Here is a 26,615-nt window from a genome sequence, read left to right on the forward strand (position 1 = left end):
TTTGGCTCTTACCATGTAACCCTCCCTGAAGCAATATGTTTTTTTTAATAAAAAACCTCGAATAATTTTTTTCCTCTTTTTTTTTGGCACCATTCCTCGGAACTCATATCGATTTTTTTTTTTCTTATGTCGTGCAACTAAAATATAAAATTATCTTCTGTTTTTCGATTGAAACTACCAGGGTTGAATCGAGTGTTCGACGGAATGCGCGTGAGAAGCACTTGCGAGTATCGTACAAACTTCTCGGCGGTGAAATAGGATGGCACACACAGACATGCTTGCAGAGATTCTGTGGATAAATCCAGGGATTCATTCTTTGCTGGGGAGGGGAAAAAAATGGATAAGAAGACACTTCTTGCTTGATCCTTAAAGGACTATGGAACCTCCAATGGTTTGAACAAGAACACAGTAATTCTCTATCAGAGACGAGTCTCGAATTCTACAATAGACCGGATTAGGCAGCAGAAACAACAACATTCACATATGATGTAGATGATGAAGGTAGCCAGCCAAGAGAGCGAGATTATTTGGGTCCCCAGGAGTCCAGGTAGATGATCTTGGACATCGAATCCTCGGTGCGCCTGGCTCTCTCCACCGCTTCCTCCCCTCCTCTCCTCCACTGATCAATGGAAGAAGAAGACATCTTCTTGGCCCGAGAGAACGGCGCCATGCTGCGCTTGGCACGCCCGTGGAGGGACCTGAGCGCGTAGTTCCATCGACACAGCCCCGCCTGATCCTTGAGCGCCTCCACCGCCGCCACGCTCGCTGCGACGATCAGCGAAGCCTTGCTTGCCGAAGCCATATGTATCAATCTACTACTCAGTAGTTTGAACCTGTGATGAGTTGCAAATGTAACAGAAGTGGACGACGGGGAAGGGAAACACGAGCGTCCATATAAAGCCCCCGAGGAAGGGAAAACAGGGGATGAGATTGCCGCTGGTTTCGGCTCATAGTTGTTTCCCAGATACAAGGGGAGGCTTTTGCTTGTTTACGGATAAGAGTCTGACTGCATTGGAATCAGTGAGACGGATGGTTTGGTAGGAGAAAACGTGTGGCTAAAGTAGAACAAAAGGCACACGGATCAGAGACCTGTGGGCTGCACCAGTAAACTGGGAATCTAACGGTGGACCAGCCATCCTTGCTTGGCTTGGCGATCCTGTCGAGATGTGAGGTTTGTTCTCTCTCTCTCTCTCTCTCTCACACGCACACACACATCTTGAGTCGAGCAATTGGGGATGGATTCCGTTCTTAGTCTTGTTTTTGTTTCGGTAACAAAGGTCACTCAGCATCAGTCTCTTGCTGGATCGATAATAGCATCTATCTAAAACAAATTCTCTCTCTCTCTCCGTTTTTATTGTTCTTGTCTGAGCTGAGATCGGAGAGAGTGATCTTACGAAGATGTGACTGATTTAGCATAGCTTCTGCCGATGGATTTCATGTCATCCTTTTCTCCATTTAATCAGTTCCATCAAATATATATGAGTTAAGACGAGAAATGCCACAAACATCTTGAAGAAGCTTATCCACGCCATGAAAAGGCCTCATCATGTTCGAACAATTCAGTATATATTACTGCAAAATCGGATTGTTTTTACATAGGAGACGTAGGCTGAACAGAGAAGACGGATTTGGTTCATCTTTGAACCAAACACAAAGAGACCTCTCTCTAATTGGGACCCCAACAGCTCAAGTACACGACCGTCCTCAGTGCCTCCTCTGCTTGCTTGGCCTTCGCATCCGCCGCTTGCCACTCTCTCCTCGTGTCGATGGAGGAAGATGTCCTCTTGGCCTGAGACAAGGAGCCTACGGTGTTGTTCTTCGTCCGCTGCTGCAGAGATCTGAGGACGTAGTTCCACCGGCATAGCCCCGCTTGGTCCTTGAGCGCTTCCACTGCGCTCATGCTAGCCGCGACAACGAAACAAGCCCTGCTTGCAAAAGCCATATCTTTAGCCTATGAAAGAACTGATGAGTGGCAAAGAAGATCTCAGTAGATCGTGAGTGTCTCAATCTGATGCCGAAGAAGGAGAGGGAAGGGTGTCCAGTATATAAGGCTACGGTAATCGAGGAGGATGGGAGGAGAGGGTATGGAAGAGAAAGAGAACCGGGGTGCGCTGCTGCTGGTTTCTTGCTTCTCACTCCCCCTTCCCCTGATACCAGCGGCCATATTGCTTGTTTATTAGCTTCCACATGGTTGGATTTGACACCGCGAGAGTGACGCCAAGGAACTTGGCAGCATATGTATCTTGGATCTGTAATTTGTATAGTATAGTATAGTATAGTATATATATATATGGTTTCATCCAATAAATTTATATCTGAAATATTAATTTCAAGATGATATACGTATTTATTTATCTCCGGAAAATTAAGCTACAAAATCTGCATGTCCATAATAATAATGGAGATGATCAGAAAACCCAAGCGAGACGAATGGCGTCGTCTCTACAACACTCCTATTTGGGTCCCCAGCAGTCCCAGTATATGAGCTTGGACAAGGACGTCTCGGTGCGCTTGGCTCTCTCCACCGCTCCCTCCCCTCCTTTCCTCCACTGATCAACGGACGACCAAGACATCCTCTTGGTCTGAGAGAGCGTCGCCATGCTGCGTTTCGCCCGCTGGTGGAGGGACCCAACCATGTAGTTCCATCGGCACAGCCCTGCTTGATCCTTGAGCGCCTCCACAGCCGCCATGCTCGCTGCGATTATCAACGAAGCCTTGCTTGCCGAAACCATACGTATCAATCTCCTGCTCTGAGTTTGAATCTGTGTAACAGAAGTGAGTGTTCGACGGGGAAAGGGAAAGAGCACACGACAGTCCATATAAAGCCCGGAACGGAGGGCGGCTTCAGGGAAGGGAGAGGTGGAGGAAGGAGGAAACTGGGGATGAGATGCTGCTGCTGGTTTTGGGTTGCTGTTGTTTCCCAGATACGGAGGGCTTTCGGTAGGCACTTAAAAAATATCCATCTACTAAAGCAGAAGCAAAGCCACACGGATCGAAAAATGGTGGGCTCGACTTGCAGTGGGTGCACGAGGAAACTGGGAATCCAGCGACGCAGATATGGATTGTTCTGTCAGCTGGGTTGTCCTGTTTATTTGGTTTTTGCCTTCAGCTCTGGTTAAGAATTAGGGTTCGATCAATATCAATAATGATGCTCGAATTACGAAACAAGTAACTATATCAATACATAGATTCCTTTGTTGGTAACTCATCTGGAATGACGCGAGCTTAGCCATCCATCATTGCTGGAAAGTATTTGTGTGAGTTGAAAACTGTGGTGAAAGTGTAGGAAGTTTACTGTCTCACCGAGAAAGAGAACACTTTGGCGAAGAATTCAGATCGATGGACACAAGGAAAACATTTCTAACATGCTTATCCACGCCATGAAAACGCATCATCCATCATGCACGCTCCAAGAATTCAGAAGAAATGGTTGATGAATATACATCATCAAAGCTGGATAATTTACAGTGGAGAAGTAAGCTGAAGCAAAAGGATCCTCTAATTGGGACCCCAACAGCTCAAGTACATGACTGTTCTCAGCGCCTCCTCCGACTGCTTCCCCTTCTCCGCCGCCGCCTGCCACCCTCTCCTACTCCTGTCGACGGAGGAAGATGTCCTCTTGGCCTGAGACAACGACCCCATGCTGCTCTTCGCCCGCTGCTGTAGGGATCTGAGGACGTAGTTCCACCGGCACAGCCCCGCCTGATCCTTGAGCGCCTCCACCGCGCTCATGCTCGCTGCCACCACCACACAAGCCCTGCTTGTACAACCCATCTCTTCAATGCCTCCCGAGTGCAAAGAGGAAGTAGCTTGTAGTTCTCTTCTCTCGATCTGATGCAGCAGTGGGAAGGGAATTGTGTGCAATATATAAGGCCACAATAGTTGAAGACGATTAGAGGATAAGATAGATGGGGGACAGAGGGAAGAGAAGAGTGCCGCTGCTGGGTTTGTGCTTTCCGATCCCTTTTCCCCCAAACCAGGGGCTCTATGCCATTTGCTTATTGGCCTCCACTTGCTGAACTGGACCCAGCGAAGTAGATTGGCGGCGTGTGCGAACGCACGTACCTGGGTGAGGTTCTTCTGACCTGTATGCATAATATGCGTTTGCATATGAGGAAAATATTGGTTTTGATAGGATAAATAATAATCCGGTCAAAACTCATCCCATCATCTTGATTAAAGAAGTCACCTCAACAATAGCTAAGAGAAGGTCTACATGCATGCATTGAAGCCAAATGATATCACGACACAAGAAGCCATCCTCCGCCTATCTCGAACAAGCCAAAAGTCCTAACAAAATATATAATCACAGGTGTCCTACCCTGACGTCATTTAGAGGATGCACTCGTCAACTACCACAATCGATGATCCCTTAGCAGGGTAAAGGACACCCTAACCCAACATTGATTTTACACCATCAATCACTCAGGTATAAAACCTAAGCCCCCAAGTCAAACGGGGGTAGGCAGACTCTATCTCAGCTCTTCTAAGATCTACTAAACCCCCTTTACATACTCTACTAACTTCGGTATCGGAGGGATCCGGTCGGGACATCCCCCAATGTCGATCGCTTGTGCAGGGCTCATGCATATCTAAGGAGTACCTCGGAGTGATACTAAGCACCTTTAGACAAGGCCAAGGCACCCCTCGGGATGACCTAAAACTTCTCCCAATAGACAAGTTGCACCTTGGAACGATCGTGAGTCAACTACCATAAGCCAGCAATGCTTTAGAAGTCCACTTGCCACCTCGGCTACTCGCTTGAGTCGCCTCATCCGTGTAGGCACGGACCCCAAGGATGGGTCTACACCTTCGGGATCGAACTAGGTTGTGTTAACTCTCCGGTCAATAGTACTAAGGTAACAACATTTTAGCACTGGAAGGAGGGCCCGAATGTCGCAAGAATGTTCGTCCACAACTTCTCCTGATGAACTATCATGGACTTAACTGAAATTGCCTAAGCCATGAGGCACCATTGTGGCAAAGTCACAGACTTAGCTTGAGTTTCCTAAGTCGTAAAACACCCTTACGCTAATTTCTCGAACTTAGCTGAGATTGCCTAAGTCGTAACGTGCCCATGCAATATGCGTCCACAAAAGGTCAATCAATTTGTAACCTCACTCAAGCCTTGAAAGACCTGTAAAAAAGAAAGTTAATTAGTTCAAAAACAAGTGACGAACAGGTCCCCACGTCTCATAAAAAGGGAAGCTTTATAAGCGATTCAATGAGCACCTTATGTGCATGAGAGAAAAGAGAGGAACAAGAAAAACAAGGACTTTAAAAGGTTAAAGGAATAGTTACAAGTTTATAAACAACTGCTCACTGGGTGTTGGGTGCGAAGGCAAGTCCCCATCAAGTTAACATACAAACTTATGAAGATTTTTCAATGCCTGACACTACCCCGAAGCTCCATTTTCCTTGGTGCCACTCGGGAGATTCTAGGGTGCTGAGATGGCTAATATTTTAGGTGTAGTAACGGGCTATAGAAAACAACCATGGCACATGAAAATAAAGTCATTTTGGGACAGTTTTGCCTGACACAACGAGTGGTTGCACTATAGCACTGAACCTATTCGAATATATATTTTTACAAGAAAAAACACATAAAACCAAGGCAAAATATGCTGCCAAGCATTTATACATATATGCAAAAGTGACGAACGGTTCGTTGAATGAAGTTGTGTGGGTGTGCGACGATCGTTCGTGTTAGAATGCTCTAGTAAAGAAGCGCTGCCACTGGTACTTGATGCCTTCAGATGGGAAGGACAACTTATCTCCTTCCCTCAGGTGGACACCTTCACCTTGGCACAAACACCAGGATGTCATTGACATTTTGGGACTGAGTGCGGGACACCTACTCAACCCATTTGATGCCTTCCTAAGACTCACCCATCAAGTGCAGGTACTTGTTGGTGTGATGTAGGTGATTGCCCCTCTCCTACCCCAACTAACGCAGTAGGCAATCTCAACACTACGGCCAGCAATCCAATCCCTACTCGCCCACTTGCCTCAAGGAGTATCCCTAGCCAGCTCCCAACAAGTGCCCCCGAAATGCCCTCACCAAGCTGAGGTGGCTCTCGAAGCGTGAATACCCCCGATAATAGAGCTCAGTGCCCCATCATATCGCAAGGTGTCCATGCCCAGATCGGGGTCACAGTTCATTAACTCGATAGAGAATTCACTCAAAGTATAACTTCGGGCCTTGAACCAGCATCTAAACGATGTACAAAAAGAATTTCTGCATTTAAAGGACGAATACGACACCTCAAATGCCTCCCCATTCGCTCAAAGCATTCAAGAGGAGCCCATTTTGGCTAACTTCTGCCCCTCATTGCTAGAGGCCTTCAATAGTAGCTCTGACCCAATGGAGCATACTATAGCTTTTAGGGCTTAGATGTCGTTATTCGACACATCAGACACCTTAATGTGCTGGGCATTTCTCACGACCCTAAGTGGGCTAGCTCGAGAGTAGTATAGTCGCTTGAAACCCCTCTCGATCACCTCCTTCCTATAGCTTGCAAAAGAATTCGAGCACCATTTTCTCGCTAATGTACCCCCAAAGCCATCTGTAGCCATGTTGCTCGGGTTGAGATGGAGGGAAGATGAGCTTCTCTCCTACTTTATCGATCAATTTATCGATGAGATTCGAGGGATCCCATATGCCCATCCCTCGTTGGTAACCTAGACTTTCATGATGGGTCCGAGGCGTACATGCTTCTTCTAGTCACTAGTGGAAAAAATGCTCACAACCATGTTCGAAATGCTGCAAAGGGCCAATCACTATGTATCCGTTGAGGACATGATCTCAAGTTGATTAGTCAGAAAATATATTTGAAAAATTATATAACAAGTTGATTGATCATAAAATATATTTGAAACAAGAACAGAGATGAGACCAACTATCACAACTCAATTCAATTAAAAATCTAGAAGAAAAAGCAATCAAAGCAACAAGAACTTCAATAAAGGACCAAACAAGATACCTCCCGGACATATGAGTAATACACAAAGTCATCATCCTCCATTATACCATTAAAGCAATAACTATAGTGGCAACTTCAATCCAAACAACTTAAAAAATAACTTCAACTGCAATTATCAATAATTCTGGCATTCCAACAATAATAATCAACAAAAAATCATCTACTAGCTCTATGAGAAAATTGGGCACACAATAAAAATTTGTCGATCTGGACCCAAGTCCACTACTACACCTAATTGGCCTTAAGAAACATCATGACTACTTTGATTGCTCATCCAAGTAATTGAATTATTAACTATATTATCATTGGTGATAGTAATAAAATCTCTATTACTCACATTGATCTCACGATACTTAATCTACACAAACACTTTTATACTCAATGATGTTTTATGTATACATCATATTAAAAGGAATCTTATTTTTTTAATTTTATAAATAAAATAATATATTTATTAAGTTTTTTTTTACTTATTTCTTGTAAAGGATATGAGCACAAGGGCATCCTTGGTTCGAGACTAGAATAAAATAACAACTGTGAGTGATCGTTAACTTCATAAATCACCCAACCAATCATTTTTGTTTCAATTACTACTCCAATCAATATGTGACATCATCGCTTTCGTCATCCATCATATATTATTCAATGATAACTAATTTCTTATTACTCTCTTTCTATTTCTAAATCAAGTAGAATTGTAATATGCTTGCCTTAGTAATAAAAATCACATACTATCTTTTGGAATGTCTTCTATATTATGCTCCAAACAACTTGAAATTATTTATACTAATGTCTAAGACCTTATCCTAACCAATTCCTTTAATAATTTTAGATTTTATATTATTTTTATAAATTACTTTACTAAATATATATTACTATATTCCCTCAAACATATGAAGTTATCATAGTTTTTACTCATTTTAAAAAAAGTGATCGAGAATTTCTTTCAAGCTATCATTAAAATAATTTACTTTAATGAAAGAGGTGAATACTAAGCTATGATGACTTACCTCTCAACTAGTTGGCTTTGCTCAATGAAAGCATTGACACATAACTGAAACATGTCTCACCCTCATACACTAAGCATCTATGCAGCTAATCTTTTGATCAATAATCTTTCAAACTATAGTCTACCTCATTAAACGTATACTCACATTTAATCCTACAATATTAGTTATTTAAAAAATTATTTTATAAAATTATAAATTTTTAAAAACTCAAAATATTTGATTGTTTATGTTATTCATGATTACATCCTTATACTTTATATAAATTAACACCAAGATCCAAACTTTATATCTTTAATGTTTTAATGTTATAATTCTGAAACTCAAAGTATCATGTCATATTATCTTTGTTACATCTTTCCCTTTCAAAATCTTGTTCCTTCGTCAATATAAACCAATATATTGAAACGCATAAACTTAATTAAATAAGTGTCACCAACTCTTCACAATTCTCATACTTTCGACAGGCAACCCTGCTTGATCCAAGCCATGAAAACGCATCATCCATCATGCACGCTCCAAGAATTCAGAAGAAATGGTTGATGAATATACATCATCGAAGCCGGATAATTTACAGAGGAGAAGTAAGCTGAAGCAAAAGGATCCTCTAATTGGGACCCCAACAGCTCAAGTACATGACTGTTCTCAGCGCCTCCTCCGACTGCTTTCCCCGCTCCGCCGCCGCCGCCTGCCACCCTCTCCTCCTCCTGTCGACGGAGGAAGATGTCCTCTTGGCCTGAGACAACGACCCCATGCTGCTCTTCGTCCGCTGCTGCAGGGGTTTGAGGACGTAGTTCCACCGGCACAGCCCCGCCTGATCCTTGAGCGCCGCCACCGCGCTCATGCTCGCTGCCACCACCAAACAAGCCGTGCTTGCACAACCCATCTCTTCAATACCTCCCGAGTGTGAGTGCAAAGAGGAAGTAGCTCCTAGTTCCCCACTCTCGATTTGATGCAGCAGTGGGAAGGGAATCGCGTGCAATATATAAGGCCACAATGGTTGAAGAGGATAAGATCATTGGGGGACAGAGAGAAGAGGAGTGCGCTGCTGCTGGTTTTGTGCTTTCCGTTGCCATTTCCCCGATACCAGGGGCTAATGCCGTTTGTTTATTGGCTTCCACTTGACTGAACGCGACCCAGCGAAGTAGATTGGCGGCGTGTGCCAACGCACGTACCTGGGTAAGGTTCTTCTGTCCTGTATGTATAATATGCGTTTGTATACGAGTAAAATATACGTTTATACGGTGGTATTAATATATATATGTATATATATAAATATATATATGAATAAACAATGGTTGATAGAATTAAATGAGAGATAAAAATAATAAATAAAAAAATATATCATAATTCCATTTCATGAACATGCACAAACTCCATAAAAAATTCACCAATTCACTGCAAAATCTGTTCATCGTAATAGAGATGATAGAAACCTCAACAACAAGTAATTGCGTCTTATTTGGGTCCCCAGCAGTCCAGGTACATGATCTTGGCCATGGACTCCTCGGTGCGCTTGGCTCTCTCCACCGCTCCCTCCCCTCCTTTCCTCCACCTATCGATGGAGGAAGACATCCTGTTGGTCTGAGACAACGGCGCAATGCTGTGCTTGGCACGGTGGTGGAGGGACCTCAGCGCGTAGTTCCACCGGCACAACCCTGCCTGGTCCTTGAGCGCCTCCACCGCCGCCACGCACGCTGCGACCATCAACGAAGTCTTGCTCGCCGAAGCCATGCTTGCTTGTTACTGCTGAGCTGCTCTGGATCTCCGAGGAGATGGCAGTGAAAAGGGCTTTTGTGTGATCTTGGAGCTTTGGGTGGGTGATCGACGACAAGGAGGGAGAAGAGCCGCGAGTCCATATAAAGCGCAGCTGGCAGCTGGCTTTTACCGACAGGGATACAAAACTGTGGATGAGTTGCAGCTGGGTTTTGATTCCCAGCGATGGAACACGAGAAAAAGGTTTTGCTCGGCTTGCTAGGTAGTGCAAAACCATGAAACTTGTGCGGGCACCTGAAGTAGCCATGGACCGAAACCAGCAGCAAAAATGGTGGGTTTGGATCACGGTGGACTGAAACCAATATGCGAGTGAAGGCGGTAAACCACCGCAGACAGCGTGCTCGGCACGAACTCGATTGCCTCGGTCACGCGGCGTCCTCAAAGTCAAGCTCACCTGTCAATGTTCGACGGAATGACAAGCGACCCTCGGCCGACCCACCACACGACCAGCTGAAGCCAACCGACGCAATGGTTCGGCTAACCGTGTTGAGAAAATATTCATGAGATCAAAGTATGCTTGACAATAATCGTATATTTTCTTATTAACACGAAGATTCGGATCTGATGACAGAGCCTACCTTTACGATAGCTCAATTCGGTCATTTTAAATCCTAGCAAGCGTCCATGCACACCTCAGATCGGTGGAGAAACAGGTAATGCAACCTCACATCCATGTGACGATGAGTCATTGCGTCTCCTATCGTTGACTTGCATAATAAACGTACACAAACAGACCTTGAACGAGGCGAAACTCTTCTCTCTCTCTCTCGCTCTCTCTGATTGTGGACTCGGATGTCCACAGGAAGGTGCGTAAGCCATGGGCGACGCCAGAACGAGTTGCCTTCAAAAGTACATATGGCAAAGCATAACTTTTGTTCGTAAACAGGGAGTAATAAAAGGAGCAAGTGGGTTGCTGCCGGTGGATTAATTCAAATAGCGGCTGATACAGTAGAATAAGCACGTTGTGCTACCCCCACCACAAAGCACGTTGTGGCAGCTCTTGCCGAGCATTTAAGCTCGAGTCTGCCGCAACAGCGGGGCGGTCATCAACAAAAAGGAAGAAGCATGTGCAAGGCGCGGGACTGCAGGTGGGAGGCCACCTTCCGGTCGGTGCAGAAGAAGAGCGCCGGGAAGCTGCAGGACGAGGCGAGAGAGGCACAGCGGTCCCCCGACGGCGCGCCGGGTAATGCGGGAGCCGCCTCGTTTGGCGGGGAGAGGAAGAGGAAGGGCACGGTGGTTGTGAGGGAGAAGGAGAGGGCGGAGATGGCGATGCAGTTGATCCTCTGGGGGCCGAACTAGCAGTGTATTTGCCGGTTAATATGCTTCCTTGTTCCCTCGACCTATCATAATTCTTTGTTTTGGTTCGCCATCACAAATGATTTCTTGGGTGCTCATTTGACAAACCATTTGATTTGATTTGATTCGAGGCTTGTGTGAAGTTTTTTTTTATTTAAAGAAAAAAAGGAATTAAAAGCTTTAATAATGAAGTCGAAAGAAATAATCCATAATTTTTTTAATATATATAAGGAAGGATCTATGGACTGAATAATTTTATCATACTACCATAAGTTGATTATTATGGGTCAACATCATATCTTGAATTAATTCTATAATTTTTAAAAGGACTTATGATTGATGTTCATTCCCTTTTCTCGTATCAATGTTAATGATGGAAGAACCTTAATTGTGTCTTTCTCTAATAATAAAATTTTGAAATATCTTAAATTCTTATATAGGAAAAGAGTTTTGGCCCAAATTGATAAATCATTTTCGACCCATATCACTTTATAATAATAATTATAGGATCTTGGCTAATATCCTTATAAACTGTATCAAGGCTCACCTTTATAATCTCATTTCTGTTGAACAATCTGTGTTCATTAAGGGTAAAAGTATTTACGATAATAAGTTCTCTACTCACTTGATAACTCTAAAGGTAAATATCATTTTATTATGATCAAATTGGATTGAAAATGCTTGTATTTCTTAAAATAATATTAAACAAATGGTACACAAACTCTGACCTTTTTATCAAATCTTTAAATGCATCTCATGTCCTAAGTTTAGACACATAAATGTTTCGACCCGCATAAACAAAAATTTAAAGAATATTTTATGAAATATTTTGTCTCTATAAAATATTTCATGAAATACTCTGCCCCATATGATTAGGTATAAAAACACATCCTTAGGGTCTGATCTTTTTTTACCACTCGCGTTTGTACTCGAAGACTTGAGGTTACTAACTTAAGTGTTAGATGGACTAGGTCGGGAATCCTTTCTCTACCTCGATCATTATGCAGGTGACACCTCGAGAGCTCGACGTTTTCACCTTTGAGGCATCTTTGACAACTTTGTGCATATGAGTCTAGCCTATGTCAGACTGATCAAGATGTCAATAATATTTTTTCTTATCATTTTGGCATTAGAAGGGTGGTATGATGTTATAGGAACGTCCACCTATCAATGTTCCTAATGCGTGCTTGAGTGAGGAGGCATTGCCCTCGACCCACAATATTTTTACTCAAGGGGGGCAGCAATTATCCTTTCTATAAGTGGATGCATTCACTTTGGTGCAAACGCTAATGCGATACTAGCATATATTCAATGACCCGAGTCTTTTATCCCGAGGGCAACCCCGAGTCACTTGGTCATCCTTGCTGAGATGTCTTGAACCTCACTTAGCAGATGTAGACGCTAATGGGCAAGATGCAAGTTGTCGCTTCACTCTTGCCTTGGCTAGCCCAAATACTGACACCATGATCTCAACTCAACTACCACCGGCACTGGCGCCCGTCGAGTCCCCCCACCCAATGCAATGCCAACATCTCAAGAGCGCCAAAGGCCCGTCGAATCGTCAACTGACGAAGCACCCCACTCCTCAACTGTGGAGTTCAATGGACTATCGCACCACTATTTTACTTCACTTAAATTCGAGACCTAGTTAATAGATTTGATGGATGATTATCTGAGGATCCAGCTATGATAAATAGATCGACATTTGGAGGAGATATGATGAAAATTCCAATAATCCATAGGAGAAGGACCGACAAACCCCACCTTAAGTTAATCACCATTCATCGAGGACATTCAAGAGGAGTCGATCTCGCCCAACTTTTGCCTCCCATCATTGGAGGACTTTGACGATAGTATCGACCTGGTGGAGCACATCGTTGCTTTTCGTACCCAAATATCATTATATGACACTTCATATATCATAATGTGACATACTTTCTTGACCTTGTTAAGAGGCCGGACACAAGAATGATACCCCATATGAAGTCGCTATCTATCAGTTCTTTTGTTTAGCTCACAAGGGAGTTCTAACTTCACTTCCTCAAGAATATGCACTCGAGGCCATTTGTGATAATGTTTCTCAGATTTAGGCAAGGGGAGGAGGAAATGCCCTCAGACTTTATTACTCGATTCACTTGTGAAATCCGAAGCATTGAAGATGCTCATCGTCACTCGTAATATAAGTCTTCTTGATGGGACTCAAGTCTTCTCGTCTTTTCTGGTCATTAATAGAAAGACCACCAGCAACGATACTCGAGGTACTCCAAAGGATCGATCAATATATTGCCATTAAGGGAATAATCTCAAGTAAATGTGAGGAGATATGCAAAAGGTCAAGATAAGAGCAACTACAATTCGCCCTAACCCCAAGGTCACTACGACGAAGAAAAAGCAAACAACCCAAGTTGCATTGCCCGAGGGTTGAACAAACCCCCTGAATATAACTAGAATTGAAATATTTTTATAGATAAAAGAGAAGAAACTCTTAAAAGACTCTCAATAAGATTTTGTTATGTTTGTGATCCTTTCGACTAGTCTAATCAAGGTCTTCCATACTCAATATAAATTGTATATACTTAAGTTATTTATAATAATTTAATTCAATATATATATATATATATATATATATATATATATATATATATAATGCACTAGGAAGAACCAAGTGAAACGTCTTCAAAGTTATTTAAGCGAAGCAAAAGTAATTTATGTAAAGCATGATAACAAATCAATAAAATGGAATTATTTTATGAGGATAAGACGAGTATTAGAGTGATCGTGTGATGATCACTTGGACAGAGGTTCGATAAGCCCCAATACAACATTGCACAGATTCGTAAACTCCGTATTCATCTCGGTGAGGGTAGCCTTATCCGGCAAAGCCACGTCCCCACACGCTTCCGAGCACGTCTGTGCGTCGGCGATAGCCGCGCTCACCCACTTGTTGACGTTGGCGTATCCTTTATCTTCCATCGCTCCCGTGGAGTCGTCCAGCTGCTCCACCGCGTCCACGTAGGACTCGGAGCAGTCGTCGAGGCACTGGTGCCACGACGAATCGTTGACGGCCCCCTCCAGACCCTTGGAGACGTAAGTGGAAGCTGCCGTGGCCGACTCCGCCGCCACCCTGATGGCGAGCTCGGCCAGGCCATGCTCATCGGTGCTTTGGCTCTCCGGCTTCTGGGACAGGGACTCGACGCACAGATCGGGGAACGACGTGCGGCCGCATGCCTCCTGGATTACCGACGCGGTGGTGCTTCCGGTGAAGGATGCGATGGCGAGGACGAGACAGAGAGGGAGGAGAAAGGATCCGATGGCCGCCATGTCTTTTAGCTACCACCTGTTTCTCCTTGTGAAGAGGGGCAGAAGCTGTGTTTTATATAAGGGAGGCCCGCGTCGCAGGGGAGGGAGCAAAAGGTGGGGAGACCACAAGGACTCGCTCAAAGGGTAGCTGTTGACGTTGCAAATCTGTTCGAGCAAATGTCCGAGAAACACGGTGGCTTAAACCACAGAGCGGCCATCATCCTGTAGAGCGGAGGACCCGATAAATGTTGGCTTTGCTGATCTTAGTTATCGGTTCCATCAACCATATAGAGACGAGATGAGAAATGGCACACATTTTGGTGGAGTTAAGGAGAGAAAACATCTCGGAGATGCTCATCCATGAATGCCATGAAAAGGCAGCATCAACATCCTCCAAGAATTCAGAAGAAATGAGAATGATTTTGCAAAGGAGGCATCAGATGATGAGAAAAAGATGCTCTAATTGGGACCCCAGCAGCTAAATTTACTACATGACTGTTCGTAGTGTCTCCTCTGACTGCTTGGCCTGAGACGATGACCCCTCGGCGGTGGTTCTTCCCACGCTGCTGCAGACACCTGAGGACGTAGTTCATCCTCGAGCGCTTCCACCGCGTTCATGCATGCTCTCTGCCACCACCAAAGAAGCCTCGCTTGTACTACCCATATCTTCAGCAACTCTCGAGTGCACGCAAAGAAGATCCAAAGTGGAACTAAATCGTAACACACACACACACTCTCTCTCTCTCTCTCGATTTGATGCAGAATTAAGTAGGAAGGGAAGCGTGTCCAACATATAAGGCTAAATTGATTTAAGAGGATTAGAGAAGACAGTGGCTTATACTGTTTGTTTATTTGCTTCCACTTGATTGAACTGAGTCCAGCGAGAGGGATGCAGAGGAGTTTGACAGAATGTACAAAGGCAGACTAGTAGGTGATGTGTTTCTATGTTGGTATTAACGGTGAGCATGATATATATATTTATACTGAATTTATGTGTAAGTACTGCATGTATTTTAGACATTCTTTCTTTTTGATTTAGTTCTTATCCTCCTACTGCTAATAAGAACATATAAAATTGAAGTTTGTGTCCTTTGTAAACTGCTGTTTTGTATATGCTTTCAAGGAAGTCAATGAGGATTTGAGTATTTCATGACCATATATTTTTATTTGCATCTCTTTAGCATGGTAGGAACATCAATATGGTTTGACCTCAGATGCTTTGCTGGTAGAAATTAAACATCATGCACAGTAGGTTCTTCATTCTGATGCATAATTAGCTAGTTTCCTTCATTTGATTAGCAACTGAAATAGAATCATCATCATACTACTTGCATAATCATAGCAATTACTATCAACAGAGTTTACTGTTGACAGAACATTTTAGTTGGGAGTTTCCTGTTGAGAGATGAAGATGTTGAGATGGCTCTGTCAACAGCTGCAGCTATGAGCAGTTGGGAACAAAGACATGACACCTCCCAGCTTAGAGAGAGAAGAAGCTTCCTACTTGTCTCAACAGCGAAGGACCAACTGCTCCATGGCACTTCAAATGGGTAGCAGCAGTAGGAAGTAGTTTTCATGTTAATGCTGGGCGTCAGATATATTTGTATTGATGTGAGGAGGAAACCTTCCGCATATCGTGAACTTAATGCATTCATTCGTATTGAATGCCTCTCCTTCTCCGTTTCCGGCCGTTGAAGTGACGGCTCACATCTCTCCTTCACCTTTCCTTGCGCTCCACTCCAACCCACCCTCTCCCACCTCACCTGATAGCTCCACCTCCCCACCATAAAAGCGTCCTTGATCTAGCTCACTTTTACCCTTTGATCCAACGTTCTTCGGCGTTTGCCTCCCATTAGTTTATGTCCTCTTGGATCAACCAGAGCAAGCCCCTCAACGCCCCTCGGAGCTCTTCCAATGTGAGCTGCCCACGCTGTGCTCGAGGGTTGGCCGTTTTCTAGTGTTTTGGAATTAGTCCACGATCACAAGGAGAATTCGGATGAGGTGTCCCTCGACAAACGGTGCAGGATAGCGGTGATGGGAAAGATGGTAGGCTCCGCGACCAACCCACGAGCGCTTAGGCCGGTGGTGTTCCCCGTCAATGCCGACTCCAACTCTGGTGTCTCTAGCGACCAGACGACTGTCTTTGCAGCCGTCAGCTCGGATGGCGGGAGCATGGCAGGGACCGAGTTCGGGTGCCGGGAGGACGTGGAGAGACTTTTGGCCGAGAAGATGAAGGGAAAGAGGACAGACTATAAGGTGGAAAGTAAAATGTTTTCTTATTCTATACAATCCTAATTATTCTTTTACTGATTTTTCATAATTTTTTGTATTATTTTGTCGATCGATTATGTAGGGGAAGAGTGAGCTGATGATAGAATACATTAAAAGACTTCGAATTTGTATCAGATGGTACATGGAGCTGGAAGATGGCTACATGGAGGAGCAAGCGAAGCTTCGAAATATGTTGGGCTCTGAAGAGAAAAGGCACGGAGAGATTGGTATTTACCAATGCTTCTGTTTGACTTGGCAGAAGGAATTCAAAATCACTTTTTTGGTTCAGATTTATGATTTACCATGTGCATTTTTCATGCTCGAGACCTGATAGCTCGGTCCTATCTCATCTTTCCCTAGAGTTCCAACTGAGGGCAAAGATGGATGAACTGGATGCGACATCGAGGGAGCTTCGAGAACAGAATTCTTCCTTGCAACACAAGTTCACAAACGAAGAATTAGAGAAATTGGTGGGAGTGCTGAAGATGCTCATGTAAATTAGCAAATCGAGTTTGGTAGTCCTTAATTGCGACTTACAAAATTTTGCAGGCTGCTGTTAAATCTTATGAGAATGAAAGAGAAGCGAGGGTTGCAGCTGAGAATTCTCGAGATGCTCTGTCCACAGACCTTGAAAGAGTCACCCAAGAGAAAAAACGTTTGAGTGACCAGGTACATTGCTCCCTAGAGTGAAATTAAGAGGATTCTTTTGATGATGATCCATATAAACTCTTTTTTCATATAATTTTTCAGTTAAAAATGCTGCAAGAAACAAATAGGAGATTACAAGAGTACAATACCAGTTTGCAGCAATACAACAGTAATCTTCAAAATGAGGCTAACAAAAATGGTGAAACAATCTCGAGGTTCCAGAAGGAGAAAAGTGTTATAATGGAAAGTCTGACTACTGCAAGAGACCATGCGAATTCACTCAAGAGTCAATTGGACGCATCTAGGGTTGGTTTTATACTTGCATCTTTTATTCAAAGGGAATTCTTGATTCATACCTTCAATTTTTTTTTTGTCTACTTTCCCTCACATTTATTTGGTCGATCTCAATACTTTTGTTTCATTTGAAGATTAAGGATCTTGGAGGTTTCACTTTGTTTTACTGCTGAGTGGTATACTATAATGTCGCTTCCAGTGTCTACAACTTACTCCGTTCATATTCCTTAGTTTGCTAAATTCTTTTTGTTTCTGAATCTCATTAATTGGTTTGTGATCATTTTATGTTATGTATGGTAGTTCCTAATCGTACAGCTATAAACTTATCTCATTGTTATGCCCTTATGCGTGAGTTCTTTATCACTTAACATTCTGTCAATTTGTAACCTCTGAACCATTACAAGCACATGTTTTACTTGATTCTAAATCAATTAAAGGGTCTGATGTCTTTTTGAGCAATTTGCAAGGAACAGAGGATTTGCAAAGAGAATATCTTGTAGGATTTGACATTGTGACATATTTGAACTTTATCGTTGCCCTTTGGGTTATCGCAAATATTATTTCTAGGACTTTCACATTTTTTAGTCTTTATGGTCACACATTTTGTGATTACTCTACCTATGTCAGTTGTCGATTTAGTCAAATCTTGTAATTCTTTTTATTTTGCTTCTGTTTCAGTCTTCTCAGCAAAAGGCCATGAAACTGAAAGAAGAATTAAGAAAGGAAGTTAGTTGCCTCAGAATTGAACTCCAGCAAGTACGAGATGACCGTGACCATTTATCAACACAAGCGCAAAGTTTGACCTTTGAAGTTGAAAATTACAGAGAACTTACTAAAAAATCAACAAAAGATTTGGATTATATAACTCTAAAGATTATTGCTCTTGAGGTTTGTTTTCATATGAAGTTAGTTACATCCTCATGTATTTTGTTACTCTTACAGTAATGTGATATTATCTTTTCTTTATTACTTATAGAAGACATGCTCATCCCAAAGAGGAAAAATACAACTCTTAGAGGATCAGCTTGCTGCTTCCAGTGAGAAGCTGAAGGTAAGTAGTATTAAGATTTTTCAATTAGTATCATCACGTTGTGACAGTGTAGTATTATTTTCCATTGCATTTATGTGAGATAAATAGGTACGTTACATTTGGTTGTAGAAATATGAGTTATAATATAAAATCAGGGTTTTTATTTTCTAGTCTGTGACATCTTTGCTCCTTTTCTAGAGAGCTGACTTGACAACCATCGAGACAATGACAGAGTATGAAGAGCTGAAAAGAACTGTCGATGATTTGCAAGATCGTCTCACAGAGGCAGAGTTTCAAATAGTTGAAGCTGAGAAACTCCGTAAAAAACTGCATAACACCATATTGGTACATATGCTACTGTGTTTAACAAATACATTATGAACTTCTAGTGCTGAACTTTCTTTTGGCAGGAACTTAAAGGGAATATTCGAGTATTCTGCAGAGTTCGACCTCTTTTACCTGATTCTGATTTAAATGACACAGATAGAGAAGTTGTTTCTTATCCGACATCCATCGAATATCTTGGGCGTGGCATTGACTTGACACATAATGGTGTGATATGCCTTTGTATTTTATTAACATAGGATACCACATTCATATTGATGTTCTATATTCTTTGTATCATGAATAACACATAATATTTATGACATTTGATCAGCTCAGATGTATACTTTCACTTTTGACAAAGTATTCAATCATGAAGCTTCACAAGAAGATGTATTTGTAGAAATCTCACAGCTAGTTCAGAGTGCACTTGATGGCTATAAGGTGCTTTATTTAATATGTTAAACTGTATTGTTCATTGATATTTATTTCAATTATTATTGGTATATATTTGTAATTTGATTGATGACTAAGAATGCTTCTTGTTGTCTACTGTAGGTTTGTATATTTGCATATGGGCAAACTGGTTCTGGTAAAACTTACACTATGATGGGCAATACTGGATGTGCTGAACAAAAAGGTCTTATACCGCGGTCGTTAGAGCAAATATTCCAAACTAGTCAATCTCTGCAATGCCAAGGTTGGAAATACAAGATGCAGGTAAGCTTATACTCTTGTTATGTTCAGCTATACCTATCGCTTAGTCTTTTTCTTCATCAATTTGCATGACTTTATTTTTTTTATTGTGATTGATTCATTTCTTTTTCAGGCATCCATGCTGGAAATATATAATGAAACAATTCGTGATTTGTTGTCACCTAGTCGCCCTAGTGATGGTCTTTGTAAACAATACACGATCAAACACGATTCTAATGGTAATACGATCATATCTGATCTTACTATTGTAGATGTTTGTAGCATCAAAGAAGTTTCATTCCTCCTACAACAAGCTGCACAGAGCAGGTAAATCTTGTCGATGTCCTTGTCCAATGACTTCTTTTGAAGACTTGTAAAATGAAATCATTTTTATTTAATTGGTTATGTGCAAAGCTCACATATAAAAGATGCATATACTGTAAGTTTTCTTTCTTAGATGTAATATATCTTAAAACCTGATGAAATTATTTGATGAGTGTTTTTTTAACTGAATTTATTTCCTTGAATCATTGAGTTACTACCTAATTAAAATACTTTTTGACGATCAGACTTAGCAGTATATAACTGAAACTAAGTAAAAGATGTTCCTCATCTTATGTTTACTATAAGCTTATAGGTACTTGCTACATTACTCAATGCTGCTGTTCCTCGTGGATTTCTTATCAAGAAGTTCTAATAATTTTTCTAGAAAATTTGTCCGTTTAAAAAAAGAAATTAAAACAAAAAGGAGGAGGAGGCATATACCAAATGGTTTACTTCAAAAGAAGTTAAAATGTAACAACTACATGTTTCCATTCATCTATGTGAATGTTGGACACTCAAAATGGCTGAGCTACACATATTCACCCACTGTTTCTTTAGAACTTTGTGCTTTTATATCATTTATATACTGAATCCTAATATCAAAATGCATTAGTGTTTTGTGCTAAAATATTTATTAGAATTTTTTATTTTATTTTTTGTGGTGTCTTTGTTGATGTGTTCTGTACGACACTTGGTTGAGCGAATAATAAGTAAAAGCGTGAGAAGAATTTTTGAATTTTATGACCAGGTCTGTGGGTAGGACACAAATGAATGAACAATCTTCAAGAAGTCATTGTGTCTTCACTTTAAGGATTTTTGGGGTTAATGAGGTATGTGACTTGCTAGGGCATGCTTTCAAGCTGGTTTGTGTGATGTTTAACACTGGTACTAAGTTACATTCATTTATTTTCAGGGCACAGAACAACAGGTTCAAGGGGTACTCAACTTGATTGATCTTGCTGGAAGTGAGCGTCTTGCTAAAAGTGGCTCTACCGGGGATCGCCTAAAGGAAACCCAGGTAAAAATTGCCTTCACGCCATTGAACTGTCCTGCGGTTTGTATCTCAACTCACCGTTTGCTATATTATTAATGCAGGCAATCAACAAAAGCTTGTCGGCCCTAAGCGATGTAATATTTGCAATAGGGAAGAAAGATGATCATGTTCCTTTTAGGAATTCCAAGCTAACATACCTTTTGCAGGTAGGTTCTTGCTACCCATTTCCACATATATTTTTGCTTTGTGATGTAAACAAACTGCTTCTGTTTGTTTGTGTGGATACGCGGATAATAAAGATAGCTGATCATTAGCCTTTTTCATGATAGCCTTGTCTTGGTGGCGACTCCAAGACATTAATGTTCGTCAATATCTCGCCAGGAGCATCTTCGGTTGGTGAGTCTCTTTGTTCGCTTCGCTTTGCTGCTCGGGTCAACTCATGTGAGATTGGAATTCCTCGACGCCAAATTCAGATACGATGTTCGGACTCACGATTGAGCTATGGATAAGGAGGATTTGTTGGTGATGTTTATAATTCCTCTATGCACTAATTTGTTGTTGCTGCTGCCATTGTAGCATATTTAATGGCCAGTGGACTCTTTAACATCGACTTCCTGCGTGATTTGTATACCAAGGAACAACATCTATATTGCCCGAGTTGAGTCTGTTAACTGGGATTACTGAGTGGTGTTATCTGTAAAAATAGCTACACAATTATATGGTCTCTTATCTTGGATGACTGATTTGGTTTGAGCCTACTACCACTATGGTGATTTGGGATCTTTCAGTTCATAAAAACCCGAGAGATATATTGCTATGAAATCGAAATGATTGAAGTTCTGCATTGTTAATGAACTTGTCTAGTTGTGGCCGAGGTGTTTGCACGACTTTGTTCGATTGTCGATGTTCTGGATCATCCCTGTGACTAGGCTTTCGTTGAGCTTGATCGAGTTCGGGGTTGACTCTGTATGCAATTCTTCAGTCGGCATGTTGTTTGTTTCGTCGTCGCTAAGCTCCTACACATAGGCCTAGGTCGGGAGAGAAGGAATTTTTCGACTTGGTCCCTCCGAATGTTAAGTCAGTATCGAGTTGAGTGTTTTTTTAGAATGATCGCCCCTCATTGTCGCATCAGGTAGAGGGGGCTTTTATGCTTGCGTCCGAGGATTGATCGTACGTGATTTGACTGCTGCGATTGATTCCTCGAGTAGTTGGCTCGTATCTTTGGGCGATTGCCGATCGATCTGTGCGGGATAGCATCGCGCGACACTATTCCAAGCTTTTCGAAATGGCCTTCGATGGTACGATGCTTTCTCGTGCGGCTCTGGACGACATGGGAAGCGACGATGGTACGATGCTTTCTCGTGCGACTCTGGACGACATGGGAAGCGACGACCGTCGTGCCGAATCTGAGGTGGCATGTCTGACATGACACTCAATCTTAGTCCCGAGACTCCACGTCCGTGACATTGTTTGCTTACCGTGTCCACAAGAGTAATACCATGCATGAGGTCAAATTTCACAATTTTTGGGATGGCATTTGAAAGATTTTATTCCTGGAAGTTCACTTTTATTGTTACATTATCTCAGCAAATATCATTGGCTTCTAAAGAGCCTGTTGGTGTTCTTCAGATGCTCAGTTGGCATTTCGAAGCCATCTTTTCTACGGTGGAGACGACAAGCAGGCAGGAGCCCGTGCACCAGCCTTATCTACAGACCAGAATGGTACAAAGTAATAACTATAGTGAGCATCATGACAGGATCCAGAAAATTCTGGACATCCCATCGTTTCTTGGATTAGCCTTCGGAGTGCCAGATATATGGATACCGGAGAACAACAGCCCCTTGGTTTGCGGTGGACCCTCTTCCTGGGATTAGATGTTTGGCGCTATCCACAAGAGGACATCTGGCTTCCACTTCATACCGCAGCCACATCCCATCTCTCTATAAACATCCACCAACCCCTTGCGAAGAAGTGGACCAATAATAAGCTTACGGTCATGGAAGGCCAACCGCAGGAGCAGCAGCAGCAGCAGCAGCAGCATCCCAAGTCCAGGGTCGTGAAGGTGGATTCAGAGGAGTCATGGTACCTCTTCATCACCCAAGCCAACAACCAAGGATGTCCTGTAAGCAAGCTCTTCTGGTCTGTCGATTTACCTGGTTCTGAGTCAATCTGTTACTCATAGTTCATGGTTAACATTCTTCATTGCTACTGAATCACTCTCTCTTTCTGAAGCTCTACCGAGAAATTAAACATCTAGGTTTTCTCTTCCGTGGCTTCAGAAAGCCTGAAACCTCTAATCTCTCCTTGGGTTCCTTTCCCCCATCTGCTTTCGGATGTTTTCGATGGACTCATAAGGATTGACTTGCAAATATTGGGCACAGATCTCTAAGCTGAGAACGAAGGAAGAAGACAGTTTACCAGCTGAGGATTGCTGGTCACAGAATGATGAAGCTAATAATAATGCGTGGAATTTTGATTATATCTATCTTTTCATTTGTGTGCAGGTTTTTGTCCACTTTGGTGCCTCATGGTGTGTTCCATCCCTCGCCATGAACTCATTCTTCGAGGAGCTGGCCTTGACTTACCAGGACATCCTGTTTCTCGTGGTCGATGTTGATGAAGTCAAGGTATGGTTTATGACCTCGGTAGCCATGATCCTGAGGAAGATCATGTTGGCTGTTGATGGTAGTACGGTGGTCTACCTAATCTTCACCTACCATTTTCCTGTGGGCTGTTTCTTCCGAGTGCAGCAGCACTTCTCCAAAACCTTGTGCTACTTGAAACTGATATATATATGCTTGTCATGAACATCTTTGTTTGTGCTACTTTAATCTGAAATATTATCATACGCATCTTCAATTGAAAATTTACAGGGGGTTGCCTCTAAGATGGAGGTGAAGGCGATGCCCACCTTTGTACTGATGAGGGATGGCGCAGTGCTAGACAAGATTGTCGGGGCCAATCCGGAGGAGATAAGGAAGAGGATCGATGGTTTCGTTCAATCTTTTCGTCGCCCAAATATGGTCGACTAGTTAGAGTTCACTGCAAATAGACCCACCCACCCTGTTCCTTGCTCTAACTACAGCATGTAGTGTTCTTAAGTAATGTGTGGCTACCTATATCTGATGCTGGTTTCGCTATGTTGCACTTGCAAACCAGGGAAAGCTTAAAGAGTTGGTCGGTGCCAAATGACGAACCTTATACAGACAGCAGTGCAATCAACTCTCATTCAGCACCTGGACATGAATCGGTGGTTTCTGTACATGTAGTGATCTGTATGCAGTTGAGATGATAATTTCAGGATGGATCGTTCTCTTTCGTGATTAGTGTATGTGTTTTTTTGGTCTTTGGGATTGTGCACACAGAATTCCTACTCTCTGGATTTTGGCATCCGTGAAACCATTCGATGTGGGTGGTGCCAATGGAAGCAGAGGAACATGCAGGCTGATGTGGGTTTGCGGTGGAATGTGACAAACCATGATCCAGATAAGATCTATTGCAGGTGAAGTGTCGACGTGGTGTGCTCTGTACCTTCTACACACTCATCTGTCACTTTCTTTCACAGGAAATGCCATGGACTCTGTTCGGCCAACAGCTGAGGTTACAATGGAAGGTGACGCGGATTGCCATCCCAGCGCTCATGTTTGACTAAATCTTAAAGATCAGACATATCGATGGATTGATTTGGACCCACTGCCCGGAACTTATCTGCGTTATCGAAGAATCGACTGCATCGATCTTATTCCTCCTCTTAGAACATTCTTTTCTTTCGCATCGTTTATCTCGAATCAATCCTCTGAATCATATTCTTTTTCTTCTTTACCGTGGAATGCTCGACAACCGCATTTTTCTAATGCGATCTTTATCCTAAACTTGTGACGATTAAGATCTAATATAAAATTACTACTAATCTATCATCGAATGCGTGACCGTCCGAATCATAATTAAGATTATCCGTGAACGGAACGAAGAAGGCGGGTAGGGTGGATTCATGCATCTGCCGGCTCACAGGGGGGACGCACCGGGAAGTCTTTGATGTCGTCCGACCACGTGTGTGGTGATCGATCATCACAAGAATCGGATGTATTTGGGCAATCTCACGCGAGGAGAAGGCTATAAATGACGCTGCTCCGTTTTCACCCATCGTCGGAAGCATTGCCGGTTCCCTGTCCTCCTCATCCGCTCAAGGTATGTATGTGTTGGTCCCATCTTGTAGCACTCGGTTGTTTTGTGTGGCTACTTTTATTGTTCTGTTAACAGGTCTCATATGATCGTCCATTTTTGACATTTAATGTATGTTGATTCTTCCTCTGTTTGAATTGTTTAGAGCAAATGTGATCTGAATTGATGATGGTGGTTTCTCTTCTGGTTGTCTTTTGTCGTCTTAGATCTGAATTGATGATGGTGGTTTCTCTTGATATGATGCTGACTCCTCCTTTTTTAATCTCTTCGTTCCAGATGCAGATCTTCGTTAAAACTCTCACCGGCAAGACCATCACCCTCGAGGTGGAGAGTTCTGACACCATCGACAATGTCAAGGCCAAGATTCAGGATAAGGAGGGCATTCCCCCGGACCAGCAGAGGCTCATATTTGCCGGCAAGCAGCTCGAGGATGGCCGCACCTTGGCTGATTACAACATCCAGAAGGAGTCCACCCTCCACCTTGTCCTCCGCCTCCGTGGTGGCATGCAAATCTTCGTCAAGACTTTGACCGGGAAGACCATCACCCTCGAGGTGGAGAGCTCGGACACCATCGACAATGTCAAGGCCAAGATTCAGGATAAGGAGGGCATTCCCCCGGACCAGCAGAGGCTCATCTTTGCCGGCAAGCAGCTCGAGGATGGCCGCACCCTGGCGGATTACAACATTCAGAAGGAGTCTACTCTTCACCTCGTGCTGAGGCTTAGGGGAGGCATGCAGATCTTTGTTAAGACCCTCACCGGGAAGACCATTACCTTGGAGGTGGAGAGCTCGGACACGATCGACAATGTCAAGGCGAAGATCCAGGACAAGGAGGGGATTCCACCGGATCAGCAGAGGCTCATCTTCGCTGGGAAGCAGCTGGAGGACGGGCGCACCCTGGCAGATTACAACATTCAGAAGGAATCCACCCTTCACCTGGTGCTCCGCCTCCGCGGTGGTCGCTAAGCCGTTTGGCTTGTTTGTGTCCGATGCTTTGGTTGTCATCGTCGTTCCATCTGTCGTTGGCATGCATGCAAGTCCGTCCAGAAAGTGGAATAAGCATGACGTCGTTCGCTTCTTTGTTTCGTCAAGTGTCTATGGTCGCCTTGTGATGTCTCTCGGTGCGTTTGCTTTGTCATTTCAATAATTACTTGTGGCTATCGTTGTGTTCAGTGGTATTATTGTATCAACACAAGTGAACAATGTGTATTTTATCTAATTGGCCTCTCTCGTGTTGTTCCCCGTCTACCTATGGTTTCATTTACGAAGGACCGTGTGTCACCGTAATATAAACAAATCGCTTTTGAGAAAATTGCGAGATTTATATTTTATTGAAAAGTCAAATGTATGTTAAAAGATCATAAATCGATATTTTATTTTTTAAAATAACATTAGCTAGATTTCGAGGGATAAATATTTTTTTTTTAATTTAAAACATTAAAATATAGTTTTGATAGATTTTAAATTAATAGAAGAGTACGAATATTAG

General features: G+C 42.7%; 6 protein-coding genes across 6 annotated transcripts; 3 read left to right on the forward strand and 3 right to left on the reverse strand.

Annotated features, from left to right (window-relative positions):
* Nucleotides 1-1,547: 1,547 nt before the first annotated feature.
* LOC103999543 (uncharacterized) lies at nucleotides 1,548-2,172 on the reverse strand. Its single transcript, XM_009421323.3, has one exon. The coding sequence runs from the start codon at nucleotides 1,940-1,942 to the stop codon at nucleotides 1,667-1,669; it is 276 nt and encodes a 91-aa protein (XP_009419598.2). The 5' UTR covers nucleotides 1,943-2,172; the 3' UTR covers nucleotides 1,548-1,666.
* A 1,244-nt stretch (nucleotides 2,173-3,416) lies between these two features.
* LOC135594018 (uncharacterized) lies at nucleotides 3,417-3,998 on the reverse strand. Its single transcript, XM_065084423.1, has one exon. The coding sequence runs from the start codon at nucleotides 3,772-3,774 to the stop codon at nucleotides 3,499-3,501; it is 276 nt and encodes a 91-aa protein (XP_064940495.1). The 5' UTR covers nucleotides 3,775-3,998; the 3' UTR covers nucleotides 3,417-3,498.
* A 9,851-nt stretch (nucleotides 3,999-13,849) lies between these two features.
* On the reverse strand, nucleotides 13,850-14,383 carry LOC135594166 (pectinesterase inhibitor 7-like). The gene has a single exon (XM_065084577.1). It carries the CDS (start codon nucleotides 14,381-14,383, stop codon nucleotides 13,850-13,852), a length of 534 nt encoding a protein of 177 aa, XP_064940649.1.
* Nucleotides 14,384-16,245: 1,862 nt separating this feature from the next.
* On the forward strand, nucleotides 16,246-21,704 carry LOC135594019 (kinesin-like protein KIN-14H). Its single transcript, XM_065084424.1, has 16 exons — nucleotides 16,246-16,618; nucleotides 16,716-16,860; nucleotides 16,994-17,103; nucleotides 17,183-17,302; nucleotides 17,384-17,587; nucleotides 18,254-18,463; nucleotides 18,552-18,626; nucleotides 18,804-18,950; nucleotides 19,016-19,157; nucleotides 19,264-19,373; nucleotides 19,488-19,649; nucleotides 19,759-19,952; nucleotides 20,698-20,779; nucleotides 20,863-20,967; nucleotides 21,045-21,149; nucleotides 21,273-21,704. The coding sequence occupies exons 1-16, from the start codon at nucleotides 16,397-16,399 to the stop codon at nucleotides 21,450-21,452; spliced, it is 2,313 nt and encodes a 770-aa protein (XP_064940496.1). The 5' UTR covers nucleotides 16,246-16,396; the 3' UTR covers nucleotides 21,453-21,704.
* A 1,196-nt stretch (nucleotides 21,705-22,900) lies between these two features.
* LOC103999540 (thioredoxin-like protein CXXS1) lies at nucleotides 22,901-24,270 on the forward strand. The gene is made up of 3 exons (XM_009421320.3): nucleotides 22,901-23,066; nucleotides 23,449-23,571; nucleotides 23,818-24,270. The coding sequence occupies exons 1-3, from the start codon at nucleotides 22,941-22,943 to the stop codon at nucleotides 23,974-23,976; spliced, it is 408 nt and encodes a 135-aa protein (XP_009419595.2). The 5' UTR covers nucleotides 22,901-22,940; the 3' UTR covers nucleotides 23,977-24,270.
* LOC135594024 (polyubiquitin 11-like) lies at nucleotides 24,070-26,345 on the forward strand. Its single transcript, XM_065084433.1, has 3 exons — nucleotides 24,070-24,209; nucleotides 24,310-25,132; nucleotides 25,403-26,345. The coding sequence occupies exons 2-3, from the start codon at nucleotides 25,064-25,066 to the stop codon at nucleotides 26,090-26,092; spliced, it is 759 nt and encodes a 252-aa protein (XP_064940505.1). The 5' UTR covers nucleotides 24,070-24,209; nucleotides 24,310-25,063; the 3' UTR covers nucleotides 26,093-26,345.
* Nucleotides 26,346-26,615: the final 270 nt, after the last annotated feature.

This window comes from Musa acuminata, chromosome BXJ1-9 (assembly GCF_036884655.1).
Source record: "Musa acuminata AAA Group cultivar baxijiao chromosome BXJ1-9, Cavendish_Baxijiao_AAA, whole genome shotgun sequence".
NCBI classification, from domain to species: Eukaryota; Viridiplantae; Streptophyta; class Magnoliopsida; order Zingiberales; family Musaceae; genus Musa; species Musa acuminata.